The sequence below is a fragment of the Setaria viridis genome, chromosome 8, assembly GCF_005286985.2.
Source record: "Setaria viridis chromosome 8, Setaria_viridis_v4.0, whole genome shotgun sequence".
In the NCBI taxonomy this organism is placed as follows: domain Eukaryota; kingdom Viridiplantae; phylum Streptophyta; class Magnoliopsida; order Poales; family Poaceae; genus Setaria; species Setaria viridis.
Genome location: NC_048270.2, coordinates 13057300 through 13080597, shown reverse-complemented (window position 1 = coordinate 13080597; position 23298 = coordinate 13057300). Strand labels below are relative to the sequence as shown.

The window sequence follows — 23298 nt, the reverse complement described above, 5'->3', positions numbered from 1 at the left end:
AAAACTGCTTTTGGACAGTACATTTTTAACAGCAGAGATGGAGTGGCTGTGGCCGGCTGTGGATCGGTGTTTTCATAAAATTTACCCACTACCACTGGTTATGTTATACCGGTTCACTTCTTTTTTTTCTCTTTCAACTACCCCATCTCCCTCACACCCGCCGGCGCTCCCCTACCCGGCGCCGCTCCTCCTCTCCCAGCGGCGGCACCCTCTCCGGGCCCCTCCTCCTCTCCCAGCGGCGGCTATCGTACATACATCTATGAGCCCACCAGAAGGTTTGGACAGATCCACATATGGGGCTAGATACCGAGACGTATCAAACATGGAAGCTACGATGCAGGATGCCGTAGTTTACATGGAGTCCAAGGGACTAGTCAAGGACAAAGAAACTACTCTTTCGAATCCGATTAGTACTCTTGTAAAACAACTGCCCTGTAACCCTGCTCCCCCAATATATAATGGCGGGCAAGGACCCCCTCAAAACAAGGACAATCAAATACGAGCAAGCTACACATAGGACGTAGGGTATTACGCGATCTAGCGGCCTGAACCTATCTAAATCGCGTGCCTACGTACACCATGGAGTTCCTAATTTTGGCAACACCCACCAACAAAAACTCTACCTCGGGTACTCCCTTGGTAGGTTGCCGGGTTTAAACACCGACAGCTAGCCCCTCCTCTCTCGGCGGCGACGCCCCTCCTCTCCATGCCCCTCCTCCTCTCCCGATCCAAAGGCCGCACGCCATGTCGATAGAGCTCAACAGCGCGCTGTCCTCACCGAGCTGGCCCCTGCCGCTCACCCTGATCCCCGCAACGGGGCCTGCGGATGCGCGCAGGGTGAGCAGGAGGATGGGGGTGAGGAGCAGGAGGAGGGGAGGGGAGGCCGACGACATTGGGTGTGCTAGGCGGAAGCTATTCAGGGGGCTCCACCGCGGCAATCTCGCCGGGGCACGCGCAAGCTCCACCACTGGGCCTAGGTGGGGCGCACGCGAGCTCTGCCCACCGGCAGCTGGCCGACCGCCCGCGGCTCTCCTCTGTTGGCCTAAGGAAGATGATGACGTGTGCAGGAAATATGATGACGTGTGTAAGAAGATGATGAGGAAGATGTATGGGAGATTGACATGTGGGTCATGGATGGCATGTGGGGCCTACTAACAGCAGTTTCTTCAAAAGCCACAGTTTTCCAACCAAAAGGCTTTCAGCTTCTCCATGGCTCACAGCAGCTTTTTCAGAAGTCACAGCTCAACCAAACACACCCTAAGGACCTATAGTATGGTTTGATGCTCTACCTTGTCAAAGGTTTTCTCAAAATCAAGCTTGAGGATGATAATTTCTTTCTTAGATTTATGGCATATGTGAAGAAACTGAAATGCCCAAGCTAGATAGTCTTGAATGGTCCTTCCCTTGATGAACCACTTGCAAAATCACTTTCTGCAGTCTGTTAGTCATAAGCCTAGTAAGAGACTTCAGGGAGTAATTTAGCAGAGAGATAGGTCTATAGTCATTAACTGTCTCAAGATTGTCCTTCTTGGGAATAAGTGCGATTAGACCACCATTGATGCTAGTAATGTCCAGATTACCAGAAGCAAAGTCATTGCAAAGTCTTAGGAAGGCATCTTTAATAATTGTCCAACATTTCTTAATAAAAACTCCATTAAAACCATCAGGGCTAGGTGCATGGTCTGGCGGCATGTTAGAAAGAACAACATTGATTTCATCCATAGAGAAAGAATTCCCCAAATCTTCAAGATCAGTGTTAGGTGTGGACTGTAGGAGATTTTCCAAATCATACTGTATGCCTGTGAACTTAGAAATTCCCAACCTTTCTTTGAATGCATTCCAAAGATCCCCGGCCTTTTGTGCATGATCAGTCAAACATGTGCCATCTTGCATGGTTAGACTGGAGATGTACTTCCTTCTATAGGAACATGTTGCCATAGCTTGAAACAACCATGTATTTTCATCACCAAATTTAACCCATCTTGATGTATTCCTTTGTTTCCAATATATCCTCTTCGCTTCTAGGAGCTTACACAAATGAGACTTGACAGCCCTACGAAAATTACTTTCCAAGGAGTTGAGGGCTCTCTAATCCTCCAGACCATCCATCATGGCTAGGACAAAGTTACAATTGTGGATGAGTTTTGACAACTTAGAAAGCTCCTTACTCCATTTTCTGAGGCATGTTCTCACCTACTTAAATTTGCTATTAAGAGTTTTGGCAGCATTGGCATGGTATGGTGTTGTATTCCAATGAAGGTCCACAACAGACAGAAAGTCACTAAACTATGTCCAATAATTCTCAAATCTGAATAAGTTCGACTTCGGAATGTAAGTGCCAACATTGATAACATATGGACAGTGATCAGATATAGGACATCCTAAAGCCTTAATAGAAGTGGAGGGGAAGGATAAAGTCCATTCAGATGATGTAAAAACCCAATCCAATTTCTCTAGGAGGGGGTCATCTTGCATATTGCTCCAAGTGTAACTTCTCCCTTGGAAAGGAATATCTACCAGATTCAGGTGCTGGATTAAATCATTGAAGAGCAACATGTCACTCACATTGGCCCCCGGCTTGTTTCTATTCTCAGGTGCTCTGAACAGATTGAAGTCTCATGCAAGGATCCAATTCTCATATTCTGACGTGTCAAGATGGTATAGCCAGAAGATGAATGCAGCTTTGTCCATAGGATTTGATGGGCCATATATATTCGACAGATAGAAGGAGACCCCTAACAAACAGGAAACAAACTTGATAGTCACAGTATAAGAGTTGGTGATCACAGGGGTGCTCGAGTAAAGAGAAGAGTTCCAAATGACAATAAGCCCACCAGAGGCTCCAACTGATGGAGGGAATTCAAAGTGATTCAAGTGCCTGGGGCAAAATTTTCTCAGATAAGCAGCATCAAAGATTTCATGTTTGGTTTCTTGCGAACATATAATAGATGAGACACTCTGTGATATCTTATCTCGTAGGGCATCCCATTTTTTTGAGAATTAATTCCTCTAATATTCCACACCATAATACTAATAGAACAATTGGTGCTATTCATGGATAAATAATATGCATTAGAGAGGAAAGCACTGAACAAAGTTCAGGCTAACAACATAGAAAGGGATAAACACACCACCAAACTGACAAATTAAGAGCAACATCTATTTCAAGCACAAACTTAATTGAAAGACTAAACTGATGAACAAAAGCTGAGCAGCTCAAATCCCTAAAGAGTCTACCAAAGTACTGATCAAAAGGTGCGCAGTACCACATCTAACCAAAAGGTGCACAACACCATAGAGAGACAGGCTAAAGGACTGACTAAGCATCATCATCGTTAGGATCCTTGATGATCACTGCAGATTCAACACCAGGCTTCATCTAGAGGAAGTCAGAGATGATTCCTTGGACAACATCAATCAACGGATGTGGAGTAGGCGCCATTGAGGGACCAGTAGCAGATCCCGAGTAGACGGCTAGATATTCTTGTGCAATAGCTTCACTTTCCGTGTTGCGGAAGCCTTGGACATCCGGGTTGAGGCGCTTGCTACGCCTGAGGAAGATATCCTCCAATGATTCCTTCATCTTGCGAGCACGCCTTTTACGCAGAGTGGCACTGGTCTTGGGTGCATCCACCTCCATCACCTCATCAGGCTCATACTCATCATCAGAATATGGCACCAGAGGGTGTACTGGTCCAAAGACCACTGGCTGATCCTCCTGATCCACAGAAATAGAGGCCAGAAACATGAGAGACGCTTCATCATAGATGTAAGATGGCATCGTCGTGTCAAGATCAACATGTAAGGATGAGAGATGTCTGCTAAAGAAACTGATAGGTGGAGATGGAATTGAAAAGGATAAGTTAAGGAGATCTATCACCTCAGAATCAGTCACAAGGGCTGAGCCACTTACCACGAGGATGATCTAAAGTGGTCGTAGAGCCACAAGGGAGAGAGGTTCTGGGTTATGATCAGAGGCTGCAAAGTCTACAGCAGCACTAGAGAATGTGTCATCCTCCATAACATCAACAACATGTTGCACATTGTCTCTGGTTGGGGAATGCTGACCAACCAAGGATTGACTACCTGAGCCATGATCATTGCCAGCAGCAGGGCCATGGAGGCCCCTCCACCTTTGAGCAAGGGGAGGCAGAGGAAACAGAGACCCATTAGGGGGGATTGGATCCTCATCTGGCAGCATGGTGACTCCTTTTTGCTTTAGAACAAACACGGGGCACATCCAAGAGCGAACAAGGGAAGGAACTCTAGCAGATACAAGCACTCCATGAGGGATCTTAGCACCATCATTCAGATTGACCTTGGCTACAACTATGGCAATGTTGTTGGTGTCATGCCAATAGTGTAACAAACCAAAGCCCACCACGGCCTTGGCAATGGCGGTGTTGTTCTTGGCATCTGGAGGGAAGATCATCAGCATCACCCACACCTCTTTATCCATATTCTGGAATCTAGCATTCTTGCCTTCATCATGTTTCACAAAGAACATCTGATAATCCGGACCAAAATGCATAATCTTATCCAAGAACCTTTCTCTCTCCACAGGATTGTTGAATCTAACGGAAGCATCGCCAATGGGGCAAGGTTGTACCTCAGCATGACGTACGCTGTAGTTGTGGATGAAGAAGTCCTTGAGCTTTGCCGCCATCAGCTCAAAATCATCCTTGTGCACCTCCAGCACCAGGTGGAGGATAGCCAGATCTCATTGAAAGAGTCCATGGACCCAGCAAGATAAGCAGAGAGGATAAGCGGCGGGGTATTAGGATCATGCAGCATGACTTCAAGGCCACGGGGAGTGTGAGGTTGGGGATCAACGCTGAAAGATGCCATAGGCGGCACCGGAGAGGCCAAGGTGGTGGGGGTTTTTGGAGAACTCGAGGAAGGCAAAGGGTCGGTGGCATGGAAAAAAGGTAGGGCAGGATTTATTTTCCAGAGCAACCTCCGAATATAAAGGCAAGACAAAAGGCTCCGGAGCGTAGACTGATGGGATGTGCTGGGCCTTAGGTCTATAGGCGGCGAGTTGATATTTCCTAGCCCAACACACACGCGCTAGGTGACCATAACGGTAGCAAGACTTGCACCAGATGTCTTGGGTGCAAGTTGCACCAAGATGGCCTTTAGCAAGGCAACAAAAGCAGGCCAGCTAGGAAAGATTGTGAGAAGAGCGGGTTTTGCTGTTTGATGAAGATTTTGAATTTGAAAATGAAGAGTTTCCCATGTTACTTCGCTCTCCAGACCACATCAGGAATCCTGAATCCCATCCGATCGAAGATAGAGGCCCTTTGGTCAAGATCAGCAGCAAAATTGGTGGCAAAATAAGATCGGAGATATGAGATTCTCTAAAAAGCTGATTTGGCATCCTTTGCTCGTGGATTTAGAGCGAGGGGCAGGTTGCCATTGATTATCTTGCTCTTGGTCCTATTTGAACTTCTCATGAATGAAATTAGGGTTGCCATCACGCCAGAGGGTGAAAAAGATGGCAAAAGATTTGCAAATCACTTTTTCTATTCGGTGGATCATAAGACCCACCGATTTGGAAACCACCAAGAAACGAAAAATCCATTCCGCTTGATGAACAACACGAAAATCATGAGCAACACCGCCCAAAACCAATCGAAGGATCAGAGAAACCACATCTTCATCGAGGCGAAAGGCGGAGTGACCAAACAAGGTGAGAAGGAAGAAATCACCAGCATCATCAAAAGAGGAGGCAGAGGAAAGAGAGCCGAACCGATCATGGGTGAGGGCTTCAAAATGCAACCTCGGTTGGAAATCCAGGGAAGAGAGGCCCGCCATGGTGTAGATCAGAAGGATCCATGGAGGTTTGTTGGACTTGCCTCAAGCAAGGAGATCACCGCGTGCACTGTCGGGAGTGCCTTGATCCCTTGGCCTAGAGTGTTTTTGTATGATTGCTTTTCTCATGATACTCTACCTTGCATTCGCCTGGCATCTCTCTTGTCGGACGATGCACAAGATGAGGTAAGGCTAGTAGCCGCTATCACCGGATGACAGGCTACTGCTGCTTCCCTTGGGCTTGATGCCGCATTAATCCTTTTCGCCGAAGCTAAGGGATCTCCCAAAGTTCTTGGAGGAGAAACCCATGGCAGAGGCAATGGGCTGGACCAAGGACGAATTTGCGCTTTGCGTTGTATCATAGCCGATATAATCTTACTCACTAGCGGTTCCTGCGAATGATTTTTGTTACAAACGGAACTAGAACATAACTCCGGCAGTTCATTTTCTACTTGTTGAAGGTCTTGAATCATGAAGCCTGCTGCCCTTGCTTCGGCAATGAACAAGGGCGCGATATCTCCTCCTCATCAGAATCTGCATCTTCTGTTGCCCAAAATTTGAAGTTCAAAGGTTTGACTCCATGGATCGGCTTGGGAGTGCCTAACGCCTCCGCTGCCAGAGCTACCACCCTAGATAGTGCCTCCCATCCTTCTTTGCATCTCCGGTCTTCAGAATCTTCATCTCCGTCGTTGACGACATCTTGGATGCCATGCGCATCTCCAAGTGGTTGCACAGGATATATATCATATAAGTAGAACTTTACAGGCGTTTGTACATTGATGATGTATGCCTGCAGAAGCCCACTCGCAAGTAATGAAGCACCAAATGATCTGATGTATTGCGTCTGCCTCTTGTTAGATTGGACCATTTTTTTTTTTGAGTGGCTCTTGTTAGATCCATTTAGCATGCACACTTGAACCAATCGAGACACTTCAATTCCTGAATGAGCTTCCAGCGATACTTCAGCATGCACAAACTCATCATCATCATCATCATCAAACTTTTCTGCATGTGTAGAGACACGTACGTTCGTTCAACTAGTTAGCTAGTCATCACTGCTCATTATCTGGGACTAAGCATCCATCTCGTGTTGGACTTGGTCATCGAACTATCTGCAACTTCTTTCACAGAATACTTGGTTTTTGTTGGTGTACACAATCTTCAACAATTGATCTTTTAGGCTTGTACAACATATACAAAGCACAAAAACCCAAATCCCCCCCAAATTTTTTAGGCATGGATGAAGAGAAAGTGGAAGAAAAGGAGGAGGGAGGAAGGAGGAGTCAAGAGCTGGATCAGCCCATGTAATCACAGATCATCCAGCATTCACAATCACCATGGATATTTTTTTTTCACAATCCATCAAGCACACTCTGTTTAGCTTACACACTAAGAGAAGGAACGTCCATGATCTGCTGTAAAGATGAGTGATTGCAGAGTAAGAGCCATGTGGCAAGTTGCAGTAGTTAGAGGGATGGGGGAGCTTATGTGTAATTTTTATCTCAAAACCGCACGCTTGGATCAGGGAATTTGTATTGAATTGATGCAATAAAAATGAGATCCAATACATGGATATTTTTTACCTTTTAGTTTTTATCAGTGTTTGCCTACACGGCCGTCTAGCTTGTTTACACAGTGTTTAAATGCTACGTTATAGCTAGCCGTGTCCGTTTAATCAGTTGTTTACCCGTTTAATGATCGTTTAACCCATTTAAATAGCCATTTACCTCGAATAAATAGCTAAACAATATGTGAATGCACCGGTACGTTGAACACTTTAAACATAAAATTTCATCATTTGAACGCACCACTCCCAACAATTTTAATATATCAAAATTGTTCACATTTATTAGAAGAAAAAAGGAAATAAAAGACAAATATTGGCTTACCTCCCTTTGCACTGGGCCGACCATTATCGCTAGTTGGGCTGTCCAAGGACGGTTTCGGCCGTTCTGTGCATTTGGACCTTTTGAGGAATTCAAGCCTTTTCTAGTTGTTTCTCCTTGTGCTTTCATCCCGGCCCAATAAAAGGCTTCCAGTTTCGTCGTCGACGTGGCTGACAAAAAATGAAGGTAGAACGCCGGAACCGGGGATGCACGGGCGGTTCATATAATACCTTTGCTTAGCATGTTTTAACTCACATAGTATACTCCATGATCATAGCAAGTCAAATACAGCTTTGTAGTTACCCGCAAAAATATACAGCTTTGTAGTTTCATACGCCGAGGCCATAATTAAGAAGTCGAACACAACATGTATTCCTGTCGAAAAAAAAAGAAGAAAAAAATACACCCACGTATATTCCCATTGCCACCACTCGCTTTCTTTCTTTTCTCCCATTCCTTTTCCCCCCCCAAAAAAAAATCCATGGGTTGTCACGATCCTGATCTCTATCCCGGCCTATGCGCATGCAGGCACAACACAACAGGCGGCAGCCGGCTCGCATGCCATGCATGATGCATCATGCATGCAGGCGCCTGGACCAACCATTCAACCATGACGTATGCACACATGTTAACAAGTCTACTCCGTCGACGCGTGAAGTAAAACCACGGCATCGACGTGTTGCCAACGAGCACAGAGCAAAGTCAGCTTTGGCGAGAACAAAATAGCTAGCCTGCTTCTTGGGTTTCTCTTATTCTTATTCCAATCGATCTGCCACTTGCCAAGGTTGACTTTGCCAATTGGACGGCCAGCTACTCGGGCTTAATTCCCCTCCTCACTCACGAATATGATATTTTTTGGACATTTCCTCCCCTGGCATGCACCGACATTTGGCGCTCGTTGATGCGATGCCGCGCCGAGTAGTAAGTCACGCAAAAGATTGATGTCCTGCACTTTTCTCCGACTCAATTGAGTAAAATTTACGTTCGTGAGCAGTGAATGATTCAAACTTTTATTTTGGAAGAAAAAAAAACCAGAACCATTCAAACCTCCTGGGAGAAGGCACCGTCGAGGTCACATGCCGGCACTTGAATCACTGGCTCGTTCTCCCCTATTCCAATTTCCAACGACTCTGATGATGGCACCGTTCCAGTGAATTTTCCAAAATTTTCGGAAACTTCCAGCTTCGCTAGGTTGCTGTTGCTGCTGCTTTTTTGCTTCGAACCTGCACGCGTATCTTATCACAAGAAAGCTCTATTTGAATAACATATATGATTCTGTACATAAGGCTAATGATTGACCTGGAAGTATGATCCGCAAGCAAGCAAGAGATCGGGTCTGCACTGTACAGCATAAATTCAAGCATCCGATCGATCTATTGGCATGTGGCACTCCGGCAGGCATGGAGCATCTGCCCTACACTGACGGACGGATTTTAATTGGCAGATAGATGTGCTTGCATGGATGATGCATGGCATGGGCGGTTGCTTGCTTCATTGCTTGACATGACCATGCCCGCCTGTATTCTGAAAGGCTCGGACCTTCGTTTCTGAGATCATGGATGCATCCAGAGCCGAGTCCAGCTGCCTGGAGTGACCTATCTGCTGGATACTGATGCAATAAGCGTTAAGCAGGTAGTATCATTATATTTGTCGGAATTTGATTGGGAATACTGTTCCTTGCTTTGGTCCATATCATCCTTCTATCAAAGCATTTATGAGCTACTGAAATGAAATGTATATATATACCAAAATAGTATAGGAAAGAGGGAGGCAGCAGGGGTTCGGATTGAAATTCGACTGATATTTTACCATACCCGTACATACCGGCCCATTTTCACCGAATTTGTTATGAGCTTCAAATTCCAATCAAAATTTGGCTTGATTTCTAAATTTTTGGCCGAAAACCGGTCCACCGGTCCACCGGTCTCACCGGCTAGATCGGGTATTTTTTCTTAATCCGGTAACATGAACATTGGGCAGCACACACGGTACATTGACAATTACTCTCTATGTTCTAGATTATAAACATTCTAACTTTATCTTAAGTCAAATATATAGGAAAATATATAAATATCTATAAAATCACAAAAACATTTAGATACACACTAGTTAATATATACTAGCTGTGCATTTATTTAATATTATAGATATTAATATTTTTAATAAATTCCGTCAAAGTTATATGAGTTTTACTTAGAATAAACCTAAAATGGAGGAAGTACTACCTAGCTAAAATGCAGCTCAATTACATTCCAAATACGGTAATGCTACAGAACAGACGTTCGGAATCTAAAAAAAATCAGACGCTGGACATATGTTGCAAAACTTAGCATCGATGTTGCAACTATTGCTTCGCATGTTTCAAACTAAAGCATCAAACATAGTGTTTATGTTGCGGTGAAAATCTTTATCTTAGAATCGAATGACGCAGTCATTTTTACACATTTTTTTCATGTTAAAAATAATGACCACTAACGTTTCACGAGGTAATTTTTGATGTTTCGTTTCCATCGGACATCCAAGTGCTAGCAGCGCCGTTGCAAATATTATTCTGCTATAGTCTCCGAATAGCTAGACATGCAATGGTACAAGTACAATGCCCTCTTATACAGTCTCATAACAAGCAGTAAGATTCTACATGCTCATCTTCCCTGTTAGCGGAAACTCTATAAATTTGGTTTCCACAAAGAAAAAGAAAACCCTATAATCGATTTTATACGCTATACAGTATATAGTACTATTTTAGTGCTTAATTGGAGCCACAAGTCGATCGACGATACGGTTCCACACCGATGATTGAATCACACTCGAAAGAGTATAATGTCAGGATCTATTCCCTTGGGCACGCTCGAAACGAGCTCGTCGTACGTGTCCGGCAGCGAGAGCGCGATCCTGGTGGCGATCTCCAGGTAGCTCTCGTACTTGTCACCGACGGCGGCCTGACCATCCCCGCTGGCGGCGGCCTTCTTCTTTTGGTCGTCAGCATTAGCGGCGACGTGACGACGATGGTCGCCGCCGCGGAGAAGGTCCTCCCTCATGGCGTGGTGCTTGAACGTCCGTCGCCGGAACGCCCAGTTGCCCGTGGCCCAGTCGAAGGCGTAGAGCGGGAGGAATCGGTGGCCGTGCGCGGCGACGAAGTCGACGGCGGCGAGCACGAACCGGAGCTCCTCGCGGGACATGTAGTAGGCGAAGCTCACCCGCGTCCACCCGGGCTTCACGCCGTGGAAGCCCCGGACGATGGCGGCGCGGATGCGGAGCGAGAGCTCCTCGCCGACGCCGAGGAGCGCGTGCCCGTAGGGCCCCGCGCACGCGCACCCGCCCCGTGCCTGGATCCCGAACAGGTCGTTGAGGAGCCTGGCCACGAACCGGCCGTGCAGGGGCAGCCGCCGGTGGTCGCCGTCGGGCGGGTAGACGAGGAAGGAGAAGATGGGGAGGCGGCGCGCCGTGACGTTGCCGAGAACCTCGACGTTTGGGTTGGCGAGCAGCCGCGCCATGGCGGCGTCGGCGTAGGCGCGCTCCCGAAGCGCGACGGCGTCGCGGCCGACGTGCTCCTTGACCCAGAACGCCAGCGACGCGCGCACCTTCTGCACGATCGGCGGCGTGCCGGCGTCCTCCCTCTCCTCGATGTCCTCGTAGTACACCGTGTCCTGCATGTTACACGCACGTGTGTGTACAAGTCAGCAGCGAGCTCTCGTCGTGCATGCACATGGTAATTAGCACACATGCATGTATACGTCTAGTACTTGCACTCTGTGACTTCGGTGATTCATCTGAACGATTTTCATGGAAAATGATTGCAGTACTAGAGTACGAAATGTTCGAATTTCATAACACTGGTCCGTATTACCAAAAGTTCTATATTGATTTTTGAATGTGTATAAAAACATGCATGTGCAACAGTGCAAGAAGAAAAGTACTTTGTAGCTAGCTAGCAACTAGCAAAGCAGGACTTAATGCATGGTCGCCTGACCTCTTCGCTGAAGCCGTTGACGTAGGCGACGGTGCCGCCGCCGCAGGTGGTCGGCGGGTGGCCGGCGAGGCGGTAGAGCGCCTGGTTCATGAGCAGGATACCCGGTGTGCCCGGCCCGCCGACGAACTTGTGCGGGCTCAGGAACACCGCGTCGTACCCGTCCATCTCCCCCGACCTCATGTCGATGTCCACGTAGGGCCCACTGCGCAGAGACACACACACAGAAATAAAAAACCGTTAGCAGTTTGAGACACCCACAATTAAGTCACACATCATCACAATGTCAGACAGAGCAAGAACAATGCACTCTGATGGTTCATTCAAAATCTCTTTCATTTATTTTCATATCTTCGTTTATTTAATTTTCGTAGTTGTTGGTGCGCAGATATATTATATTATGAATGATTCTTTCTCTATCAACAATACTAATAAACATGAGGTAGCAAAGAAACATGGGTGAGGAGATAGACGACGCGATGCCATATTGAAGCCTGTGTTTTCATTAGAGAGGTTCAGACAGCGAGATGTCAATGGCTTTCGCAGTCAGATGAGCTACGAACTTGACTTGCGATCCTGTGGTCTCTGATCGACCGTACCCAATGATAGTTTCTTTCTGCTCCTTCTGATTGACTTGGAAAAACAAAGCCGGGCAAGGAATTGAGATTGCTTCAACGATGCGAAAACCTGACAACTAACCGAAGCAATACTTCTACTTCGTCTAATAACGTGTGATCGATGCGTTTTGTTTTGGATCGGAATTGATAACGTATGGTGCTGGTATACGCATTATTAGTATACAGCAGGCGGTGATGGCATCGGAGGTCAAGGTGAGATCATCATGGAGCTAGGGCAGGTGGGCGAAATTTGTCAAATTTTGATGTCAAGGATGGGAGAAACGGGTGTGTTTCTGATGAAGAAATCAATTAAATCGAGAGACCGATCTCTGTCCGGCTATACATGGCTTAGCTTGGTTGAGTATTCAAACAATGCCGCTTGATTTTTCTTTTTTCTGTTCAGGTCGTCTGACGACCTATGAATGGATCCAACAGTGTGGACACTGAATTTCGACCCAATCACCACAGCAGGTGGTGGAAATTTGTAATGTTCTACAGCGTCAGCTTTGAAACCCACGTATAGCACATTGGTAATCACATATAGTTTTTCTAATGAGACGAGAGGTTGCTGGCTGCATTTGGAAATTGATGAACTGTATTCTGTAAAGACTTTCTTGGTCAAATTCATGCCCGACTCTTGTGTTTTCATACGTTATCATCACGAGCCTAGAAATTTATATTACGTCTACAACAAGGAAAATACGATCGAGTAGGAACAGCATAAATCCTTTTCTAGTTTGTTGGGATGCAAACATGAATATTTCTAGAATCGAAGAACGTAACGTTGAAATTCAAAGCACAAACTACCGTCCCTGCTAGAATCAAAGAACGTAACATGTTGAAATTTAAAGCACAAACTACTGTCCTACACCATGGAACTAGCCTAGTCATACGTACGGTTCCTTGTTTTTTCACACCTGGTGCAATGCAAGACACAGCTGCGAATTCGACTAGATGATATTTTGAGTGGAATTTTGGCATGAGTAACGAATGCAAGTCAAACAAGAAAGTACAATTTCTGACGACGAGCTAGAGGCGCGCACGTACGTACCTGGCGGCGAAGTCGAAGCACGCGAAGGCGCCGTGCTGGTGGAGGATGCGTGCGATGGCGCGGGTGTCGGTGAGCACGCCGGTGACGTTGCTGCACGCCGAGAAGGCGCCCAGCATGGGGCGGTCGGCGTGCTCGGGCGCCGCCAGCGCTCGCCGGAGCGCGTCGAGGTCGACGAGCCCGTCGCCAGCCGCGGGGACCTCGACGACGTCGGCGAGGCTCCGGCGCCACGACAGGAGGTTGGAGTGGTGCTCGTAGGGCCCCACGAAGACGACCCACCGCTCCTCCGGGCGCAGCAGCTGGCGAGCCCGCAGCGCCGCCGCCGGGCACGGCGCCACCCCGATGGCCTCCTGCAGCCGTTTGGCGGCCGCCGTGGCGCCCGAACCGCAGAAGAGCAGCGCGTCGCCGGGGCCCGCGCCCATGCACCGCTTGATGTAGCGCGCCGCCTTCCTTGCCGTCCGCGTCGTCCGGCTCCCCACGTAGCTGTCTTCCGTGTGCGTGTTCCCTGCATCACATCAATCACACACATCCATTGATCAGTGCATGCAACACGTATGTGTCAATCTTTTTCCCCCCTCTCTTTGGGAAAAAAAATCTAATGATCATGTGTATCAATCTTGCTGCATGGATGGAAATGGAAGATGGAGAGAAGAAGATTGAGATCGATCACATGCATGCTCATGGCGACTGACCGTAGAAGGGGAGGAGGTGCTTGAGGATGTAGTCCTCGATGTAGAGCAGCGCGCGGCCGGAGGCGGTGTGGTCGGCGTAGAGCAGCGCGCGGCGGCCGAAGGGAGTCTCGAACTCGGCGTCGCCGCCGACGAGCTGCGACCGCACCCACTCCACCCTCTCCTCCGCCCTCGCGCTCCGCTCCGACCTCGCCCGGAGGAGGCTCACCAGGGTAGTACTACTCGTATTCGTACCATCATTCCCCGACACGCCGCCGCCTTTCCTGCCGCCGCCGCCGCCGCCGCCGCCGCCCATCACCGCTTGAAGCGACGGCATGCCTATTATCTAGCTATTCCTTGCTCCCGGCCGACAGTTCCTTGCAAGTTGCAAATGCTGCCCAGCAATATCAAAATGCTCCCGATCGCAGCAAGACTTGCAATGCCTGAATGTCTTGCATGGCGGTCATAGACTCGCATAGCAAGTACATGTATATATACATCCACGAACGTGACGATTAGAAGTGATTCGAAGAACAATCCCGATTGGATGAGGAGAATACTAACCAATAAATGAAATGCATGTGAGATGACTTATGGGATCTGCATCGCCGGTGGTCAACAGGAATTGCTTGCGATGGTCGCCAAATTGGACGCTCAACTGGCCAGCAGCAATTGCTGCGCGCGCATACGTGCTGAGCTGGCTAGATTAGAGAGTATAGATTTGTTCGCAGACGAGACGACCTTTGCTAGTTTGCTGCGTGCATCAGCACGGTGAGTTTTCTATGCTTCGTGATCGGAGTCGCAGCAGGTAGGTGCGCTCCATTTGGTCGGTTTTCAGAGGCGTTGCATCATCGTCGCCACCCGCAGCGGAACGCACAAAGTTTTTTCATCGGCTCGGTTAACCGCCGGAGCCGCCGGCTGCTGCCGGAGCGACAGATGTGAGCCCAGTTTTTCTTGCAGTTTGACACGGATGCTGACTTCGATATTAATGCCTGATTGATCGAGAACGCTCGCGCATATCGTGTGCAGCTAATTCAATCCACTTCCGTAGTTTATCTTCAAAATTAAACTTTGACCATTATATTCGTACAAATTAAAATATATCATTATAGTTTAGAAAAACCACTATAGCACCAAACATCTTGAAATAGGAATAAATCTAAATACAAATCCGACCACCTGTCTATGACTCAAAACCCGGATGCTATGCTTAGTTCACAAAAGAGGGATCACTTGGTAGTAGTAGTTGTCGCATGTTTTATAAATAATTGTAAAATATGTACACCTAAATTAATTTTCCCCTAAAAAAGTTTTTATACGACCGATTTTAGTTTTTAATTTAAATAGAAAAATTGCATAGTGCATAATACTAGCTAGGTTGTGTGCAAAAAGAAGTTCAAGCAGTTTTTTAGGTACGCATCAAACTATTTATGATGGCATCAAACTCGCCTGACCTCGCAAAATTTTGGACATTGGTGTGGTCCATAAAAACACAACTTTGAGCACTAATATCCATTGTCGTGGGTACAAAAGCAAATCGTGTGTGCTATTTAACAATGAATAGAGCTAGCTAGCAGTCCAACCGGGGTTTCAAAAGGGAAAGAGTGAAACGAATTTCATTTTAAACCTAGATGGCGCATTAACTTATTCTTGGAATGGCTCCATATGATTTTGGAAAACTCATTGCCTGGGATTTGTCCCGGGCTCCCGGCCCATCTACATGGTTCCTGATGTGAACACATCCAGTGTAGTCAAGCTAATGGGCTGGATTATCCCCAAAAAAGGCTAATGGGCTGGATTGTGCGTTTCGGCGCAGCATTTGGTCCATATGTGCTCCCAACTTTTTTGGACCGAGTGAGAAATAATTTATCGGCCCTCAAATATACTCTCATTGAGGGCAGTTGGGCTAGTCTGTTGGGAAAATAGCTAGCTAGGCCTTCCTCTGGCCTGCTAAGTGATTGACCCTCACGAAAGCAGCCCTAATATTTGGTCCATTCTATGGTCAGCCCAAATTGGTCGCTTCAACAAGTATCATCAATCAGCCCATGCACAAGCGGAGGTTGGCAGCGCAAATCTCATCATGGAGCACGCTGGTAACTGTAAATTTAAGTTTCTTTCGGTTGGTCGGAGTAAACATTTCAACAAAATTCACCTCCCCCCTTTAAAACATGTACCTCCACAATGATAAAAACATAAGCTTACTGGCGATGTACTGTGCCGAATAGTCGATTCATGTGATTAAATTAAATGCGTTCTTGGCTTAAGAAATAGAACGGATAATCCATCACCCAGACCAGACATATGCAGTTGAATAGGAGTGTACACATGGGAAAAGTAGCCACCCCATCAAAACTGATAGGAGCAATCCGGCCTTGATGGACTACTGATGCATAGGGCGAGGTAATTAAGTAAACACCCATGTAAAATAAAAATTTCCATTTCGACGGCTAACCTTACCATTTTCAACAAAACACACGCGCCCTGCTGCAACAAAACACACGCGCCTGCTGCGCCGCCACAACGGCGTTCTCATTCTCTTAGCTATAGATGGCCAGATGGGCCAGGCCTATTGGGTGATCCGAGACCCGACACTAAAAAACCGACATTAACCCGATCCGACACGCAGTGAATAGTGCCCAGGCCGACTCGGCACTATGCGTGGTGCAATGCCTGGGCTGCCACTCAGGCTCTAGTGCCGGCCCAGGCCCGGCACGACGGCAGCTCGATTAGACCAGCTAATACCCCCGCTACCCCATATAAAATAGCAAAACCCTATCCTATCCCCTTGTTTCTCTCCTCTCCGACCACCTAACCACCACATCTCCCTCCCCAGCTCACGCCTCCTCTGCTGCCGCTCCCTTCTCCTGCCACCGAGCACCCCTCCGGCCCTTCCTTCTACTGTCGCCGCTTGGACTTCTCCTACCCTCGAGCACTTCTGTTGCCACCGCCACCGTGGGGGCGCGCTGGCGTGGTTGGGAGCCGCGGTGGCTGTCGCCTCCTCGGGGGCTTGGTAGGGAGTCGCGTTGGTCACCGTCGCCATAGGGGCGTGGCTCGGAACCATGCCGATCGCTGCCGCCTGAGCCGCCGCCGTGGGGGTGCACCTGGGAGCCGCGCCAGCCTCCACCGCTGTGGGAGCACAGTTGGGAGCTGCGCTGCTCCCACCGCCGATGAGGGCACCGATGGGGAATTTTTTATGGATTTTGTGCGATGGATTTAATGTCTATGTTTGTGTATATTTATGTGATAGATTCATGAAATTTGGTGATTCTTGTGATAAATTTCTTGATTCTTGCATGTTGATTCGAGTGCTCCTCTTGCTTGCAATGCTTGGCCCGGCACTAGCATGACAGTGCCTGCCGTGCTTGCGACAAAATGGCCATAGTGATGGGTCTAGGCTAGCAGTTCGGCCCGTAGTCGGGCTAGTGCTGGGCAGCCCATCTATCTATATTCTCAGCCTGACAGGTCGGCACCCTGAACCCAATGCCACAAGGCGCCGCGCGGAATGCCTTGCCTTGTTACCTCACAGAAAACACACGCGGCCCGTGAGGCCGTGACAAGAGCCGGCCAACAGCCGCCGCCGCTTTACAAGCTACCGCGATCCGCAACAACACACCTCCGCCAGCAGCAGGAGGCGCCAACCAGCACACGAGCACCACACGTCGCCATGCATGCTAGCTGCGCTGCGCGGCGGTGCGGCCCTGCCGGCCACCGTCGTACGCGCTCGGTCGGTGTCGCTCTCCGACAGCGGCGCGAGGCCACATGCCGTGTCGCCGTCTCGACATTAACCAGCGCCGCGCTTGCCGGTCGGCCGGCTTCGCTCGTCAGTTGGGCCTAGCCGATACCCGCTTGCTTGCCCCGGCCCGTCGTCGTCTCTCGATCGATCGAGTCCCCATCGCACGCGTGACATCCCCGCGTCCGGCAGTTATTTTGCTGAGGGGACGTGACGGCTGATGCCTGATTTGATGATTGATTAGAGATCGTTTCTGCTTACGCGTGTCTCGCTTGTGTCGTCCTTGCTGCGCGCGTACTGGGCGGGCTGCATGATTGTTCTTGCGAGGGGGCCTAATTGCGGCTAAATGGCGGCAGCGAAATATAGGTCGGGGTTTTAATTAACTAATTAAGTCATTAATCTGCCGGTCGGAGTAATCTAGCATCTGCCTGTCAGTTGCGGTTGCAGCTGATTTTTTTAGCATAGATTTGGAAACGTCAACTGATGTCTAAAGTGACATCATTAGCTAGGACGATGCTAATTAAGTCACTATATTTGAGTTCATTGCATTGGATGGATGGGATAATCATGAATGAACCGGTCAATACATGGAGGAACACGCAACCCTACCATTTTGAGACGATGAGTGAACAGTAACACATCTATGCAATCACTATTTGGGAGTAAATGTTGCTACCGGCATCTCATTCTAATTCCACAGGTCGATTACCTTGTGATATCACATCGATGTTAATTTGTACCCCAACCACGTTCATTTCGGAGGCACTAATGGTGATTTCACAGTACTTAAGGAAACGTAGGTTTCACTTCATAATCCATACATCTCTCGGTTCATAAATAGCCGCCCGATTGGCTCTAGTACGCGCCGGAAAAATCAGCCTGTTCTTGCTTGCACCATCAAACGACTCAAAGCTGATCACCTCATCACCAGCATGGACCATTTCTCTATCAACAGGATATATGGTCACACTCGCGCGCTTAATTTCTTCTGCTAGCTCACGCCACATGGTTCGTGTCCATTTCCTAATAATAATGGTTGCAACAACAAGGACTTCTTGAACAATGGCTATTCAAAATTTAGGGCTATGGCCTGTGGTGCCGTCGGGAACGGGAGAAACCCCGGTGGTTTTTTGGGAGGAATTATCCAGCTCGTATATGATTTTGTTCTCCTTATGTTTTTTTTTTTTGGAGTCTACATGCTGAATGCATGCATATTTTTTTAAGTGCAGAACTATTTAATTATTTTTTTTAAGAAAAGAAACAGGTCGACAAGCAAATGAGATGCCACTGAAGTTTGGACCAGCAATCCGGCAGTCACTACAAGTTCCCAACCAATGTCCAAAGAGTAAAAGTGTGGTCACCACCGTGTTCGAGATCCTTGTGGTATCTGACGCCTTACCCATCATGGACCATGAAATGTGTCAGGTTTATCTAATTCTACTGGAAACATTCGTTATGCCAATAACGCACAGTTTAGCTTAGTACCGTCGTCTGAAAAAGAACACGAAACATAAATTTGCAAAACTGTACCTTCAGTCCAGTAAAAAGCAGAATAACAGCATAAAGTTTTTACATAGCTAGCTCTGGCCAGTACAAACCAAAATCAAAAGTACCTGGTACAAATCTCGGCCAAAATCAAACAAAGTGCAACAGCTGGATTCAAACACCCGATCTAGAAGCTTGGAGAATACTATTCTGCATTCTGATCCAGGAGGCAGCCAAATGAATGCCATGGCACTTTGTAGTTGCACGACAGAGAAGAAGTCCTTGTCCTCCATAAAACCAAGCCCAACCGACGCTCTCGCCAACTTCCCCGCCAACCATCCATAACTGGGCATGGGAACAAGAGAGATCCTGCAAAATTTCTTGATGCATTTCTGTAAGGAGAAAGAGATGAACTGCGTGGTGATTGCTGAAGTTTGGTTGATCAGATTTGTCTGCTCATTTGCAGCTACTTGGGAATTGGAATCCAGGCACATGAATGCAGGTCTTGTTTACAGCTGCACCATGAAAGTTCCTTATCGTCAGAATATTTTGAAGTGACTGACTCGATTACCATTCATTTGTGAAAGAATACAACACCCGCTGTATTCCATTCTCCAAGGAAATTGTGCTCTGTCAGAATAGATGTACAAGAATTGGGGGACGTAGAGTACTCGTATAATTGTACTACGATGTACAGTAACTGCGCAATTCAAGTTAAGTCACATGCAGTGAAAAATGAAGTTCTCTGAAGTTCACAACAGTTCTTAAAAGAATTCATAAATTAATTAAGCCAGAGGACAATTCGTCACAATATTTGACACCTCTTGCAATGAAGAACTCAACACTTTCTACAGTTACACTCGACGACGAATGATTTTCCAACAAAATCACTAACATATCCACTTATATTAATTAATTTGTATATAAACACAAGAACAAACGTAACTATCTTATACCCTATATATATTCCCTCGCCACCGCCACCGCTTCGAGCCATATATGCCACTTCAAAATGAAATCTGCACAGATCTTTAAGCAAAGCAAATCGCTTTTCTGAACCTCGTGCATTTTTCATTTTGGTGAGCATATACAGCAGAAGCACTTGAGTTCCTTTTTTTTTTCCCAGTGAGATCTACACGATATACTGTACTGATGAACGAATTGAAGAACGCCGCCATGAAAGCACCCAACCAAACCCCACCGTGCTTGTCCACGGATGGGCGGGCCAGCTGTGTGCAATGAATGAAGAAGGATCTAATGGCGCATCGACCGGTGCGTGAGTGGGATCACCGGCCGGTCGATCAGTTGAACTTGGAGCAGACCTTCCTGACCTCGCCGGCGCCGCCGGTGACGACGCCGATGCTGCCCATGCGGACCATGGCGTCGGCGAAGTCCTGGCGGAAGTATGGCCCGAAGAAGTTGCTGAGCAGGCCGGAGTAGGAGTCGACGACGTCGACGGTGGCCGTGTCGTTGTAGAGCGCGGCGTCGGAGCCGATGACGGCGAAGCCGTTGCGGATGTTGCGGAGGATGGAGGTGTCGAAGACGTTGCCGCTGCCGCGGTCCAGCGGCAGCCGCGTGTTGAAGTCCCCCGGCGCGCACCGGGACTTGAGCTCCGACAGGAACCCCGGCGGGATCGTGGGGTCGGCGCCGCGGCCGCCGCCGGGGAGAGGGGTGTTGTAGAGCCGGTCCTGCAGGAAGAAGCACGCCGTCGTGCCCACCGTGTGCGCCGCCGTGAGGAGGACGAGGTCCTTCTCGTCGAGCCCGTTGGCGCGGAACTTGGAGCGCAGCGCGTCGATGCCGTCGTGCACGTCGGGGAGCGCGTCGGCGTCGCGGATGTTCGACACCTTCCCGTCGCGACGCCCCGTCGGCACGTCGAACGACGGCCCGCCGGTCTGCATCGACGAGTGCACGTCGTTCAGATACGTTCCCCATATATATATATATCTGATATATATATATATATATATTATATGTATATATATAAATATATAAAGTGTACGCACGAATGCGACGGCGTCGCGGGCGGCGAGGGCGACAATGTCGGCGCAGGAGACGACGCCGGGGCACTGGGCCTCGAGCTGGGTCTTGGCGCCCTCGATGATCTCGAGCCCGCGGAGGCCCTGGTGCTTGCTGTTGTCGACCTCGGCGCTGCCGCTGCCGCCCTTGATGAGGACGGAGCCGTCGCAGCCGCGGACGAAGCAGTCGTGGAACTGGAGGCGGAGGAGCGCCGGGAGGATGGTTGGGTCGGCGGAGCCGGACTGCCGGACGACGGAGGCGACCGTGGACTCGGCGCCGGGGCAGGTCCGGGAGTAGAACCCCACCTGGAGCTGGCCGTCGGAGACGCCGGCGAGCAGCAGCAGCCATGAGGCCGCCATGGCCAAGCCCAAGCCTGTCACGTTGGTACCATTGCTACGACTACACCTTCTCGCCATCTTTAGAGAGAGGGAGGTGGCGAGGTGGATGGTAGCAGCAGGAGGGGGAGGTGCAAGTCCTGTGAGCTGCGTAAATGAGGTTTTATAGGCCTGCTTCGGAGCGGCGGTTGGCGCCGATGCGGCGGCACATGTGTGTGTACGGTGCAGATTTGACTTCACCACAGGGTAGGTTGGTGCCAAACATCTGCTGGTACGGTGCAAAAGTTTCCGGGTGCTAACCTTGTATGCTTTTTTTGGTCTTGTGGATTATGAATTCGGGTCTCATTTACTAGGAACAGTAATGGGTTACCTGCACTATTATTTTTTACGAGCAAGGACCTGGTTGTTCTGTCTTTGTAATTTGTTCGTTTCACAAGGACCTTTGTGTAATATGGACATATATTTCTCCCACAATTTTATTTCAGTCTTATTCGGGGACAAAGAACCGTTGAAAGCTAACACTTTGCGTGGAGAAGCTTGGAAAGAAGGAAAAACATAGAACCGTCCGGACGTACGACAGGAAATTTTCCATTGGACGCTTCGACGAACTATTAAAAATTACCTAGTGCAACATCAGCGATCACTGTTTGCAACATGAAAAATAATGTGTACAAATGACTACGTCGTTCGACTCTGAGATAGAAAATTCCTGCCGCAACATGAACACTATATTTCATGCAACATTCACTGTGAAACATGCAAAAATAATAGTTACAACATCGATACTTAACTATCGTATGATATATCGGAGCTTCCGATTTTTTAAGATTCCGGACGTCTGTTCTGTAGCATTACCGAAAAACCTACAACACTTACAATAAGGGAAAAAAAACCCTGTGTGTTTCACTTCCAAGATATATCAAATTGTTCTGACCTGAAAATTGATTGCATCATAGTTGAATACTACTTGCTGAATCTACTCATCGGTTCAGTCTCGGATACCATCATGAATGCTGCATCATTCTGGAGCTGCCGAAAACAGGAGAGAATCATTTTAACCCCCTCTGGGGCCGTGGTTAGGCCAATGTAAATGTTCATGCATGTGCACAAATCCTCCGGTGCATGGCGTGGCGAGCTCATCCATCCGTCGTGCACAATTTATGAGGCTTTCCGGGCCGGTTGTCACGGCAAAGCAGGAGGGCGTGCCAGGAGGGGGATGGTCCAAACTCCAAATTGTGGTTGGCACACAGCGGGGCACGCGAGCGTGTCGGCTGAGCTCCCATGGCCATGGTTGTTGGTTTCGTTTACTGCAGCTACCTACGAATGGTCACATGTGCAGGAGTGTGGGCACCAGTAGTTCTGCAGCAATCCCTTTGGGTTTTCGTCCAGAAAGTGAGGCTAGGGTGTACTCTGTACCTGTTCATTCCCATCTTTTTACTGGGAGGAACTTTGCCTGGAAGTACGTCACCACGGTCGCAGGGTAGGGGCAGCACTGGCCTGGTTCTGCAGTTAAAGTTGTCTCCCGACCCTGTTTCTTCCTTGGAAAAAGTACAGTTTGGATTCCATGGCACATGCCCTGGACCCTGGATGGAGTGGGGTAACATTGTATCAATGGAAGTTTATCTTGGTTTCAGCTCCATATACCTATGGGTTCGCCGTGAATTTCACGCCTATCAGTTGTAAGCCTCACATTGGAAATATGTTATTCCCTACGAGTAAATGTACGGCGTTATAA

The 23298-nt window shown here is 48.3% G+C and overlaps 2 protein-coding genes across 2 annotated transcripts; both read right to left on the bottom strand.

Annotated features, from left to right (window-relative positions):
- Positions 1-10223: 10223 nt before the first annotated feature.
- LOC117866842 (uncharacterized) lies at positions 10224-15033 on the bottom strand. The gene is made up of 4 exons (XM_034751130.2): positions 14022-15033; positions 13333-13834; positions 11668-11869; positions 10224-11344 (listed from the first exon to the last, which is right to left on the bottom strand). Exons 1-4 carry the CDS (start codon positions 14332-14334, stop codon positions 10499-10501), a joined length of 1863 nt encoding a protein of 620 aa, XP_034607021.1. The 5' UTR covers positions 14335-15033; the 3' UTR covers positions 10224-10498.
- Positions 15034-19963: 4930 nt separating this feature from the next.
- On the bottom strand, positions 19964-21708 carry LOC117866394 (peroxidase 43). Its single transcript, XM_034750590.2, has 2 exons — positions 21216-21708; positions 19964-21104 (listed from the first exon to the last, which is right to left on the bottom strand). The coding sequence occupies exons 1-2, from the start codon at positions 21642-21644 to the stop codon at positions 20514-20516; spliced, it is 1020 nt and encodes a 339-aa protein (XP_034606481.1). The 5' UTR covers positions 21645-21708; the 3' UTR covers positions 19964-20513.
- Positions 21709-23298: the final 1590 nt, after the last annotated feature.

Excerpts from the sequence above, each read along its gene's own strand:
- LOC117866842 (XM_034751130.2), bottom strand. The coding sequence starts at position 14,334 with ATGCCGTCGCTTCAAGCGGTGATGGGCGGCGGCGGCGGCGGCGGCGGC. Across the intron at positions 13,835-14,021 it reads GCACCTCCTCCCCTTCTACG|GGAACACGCACACGGAAGAC; the intron begins GTCAGTCGCCAT and ends GATGTGATGCAG. Across the intron at positions 11,345-11,667 it reads TCAACGGCTTCAGCGAAGAG|GACACGGTGTACTACGAGGA; the intron begins GTCAGGCGACCA and ends TGTAACATGCAG.
- LOC117866394 (XM_034750590.2), bottom strand. The coding sequence starts at position 21,644 with ATGGCGAGAAGGTGTAGTCGTAGCAATGGTACCAACGTGACAGGCTTG. Across the intron at positions 21,105-21,215 it reads CCCGCGACGCCGTCGCATTC|ACCGGCGGGCCGTCGTTCGA; the intron begins GTGCGTACACTT and ends TCGTCGATGCAG.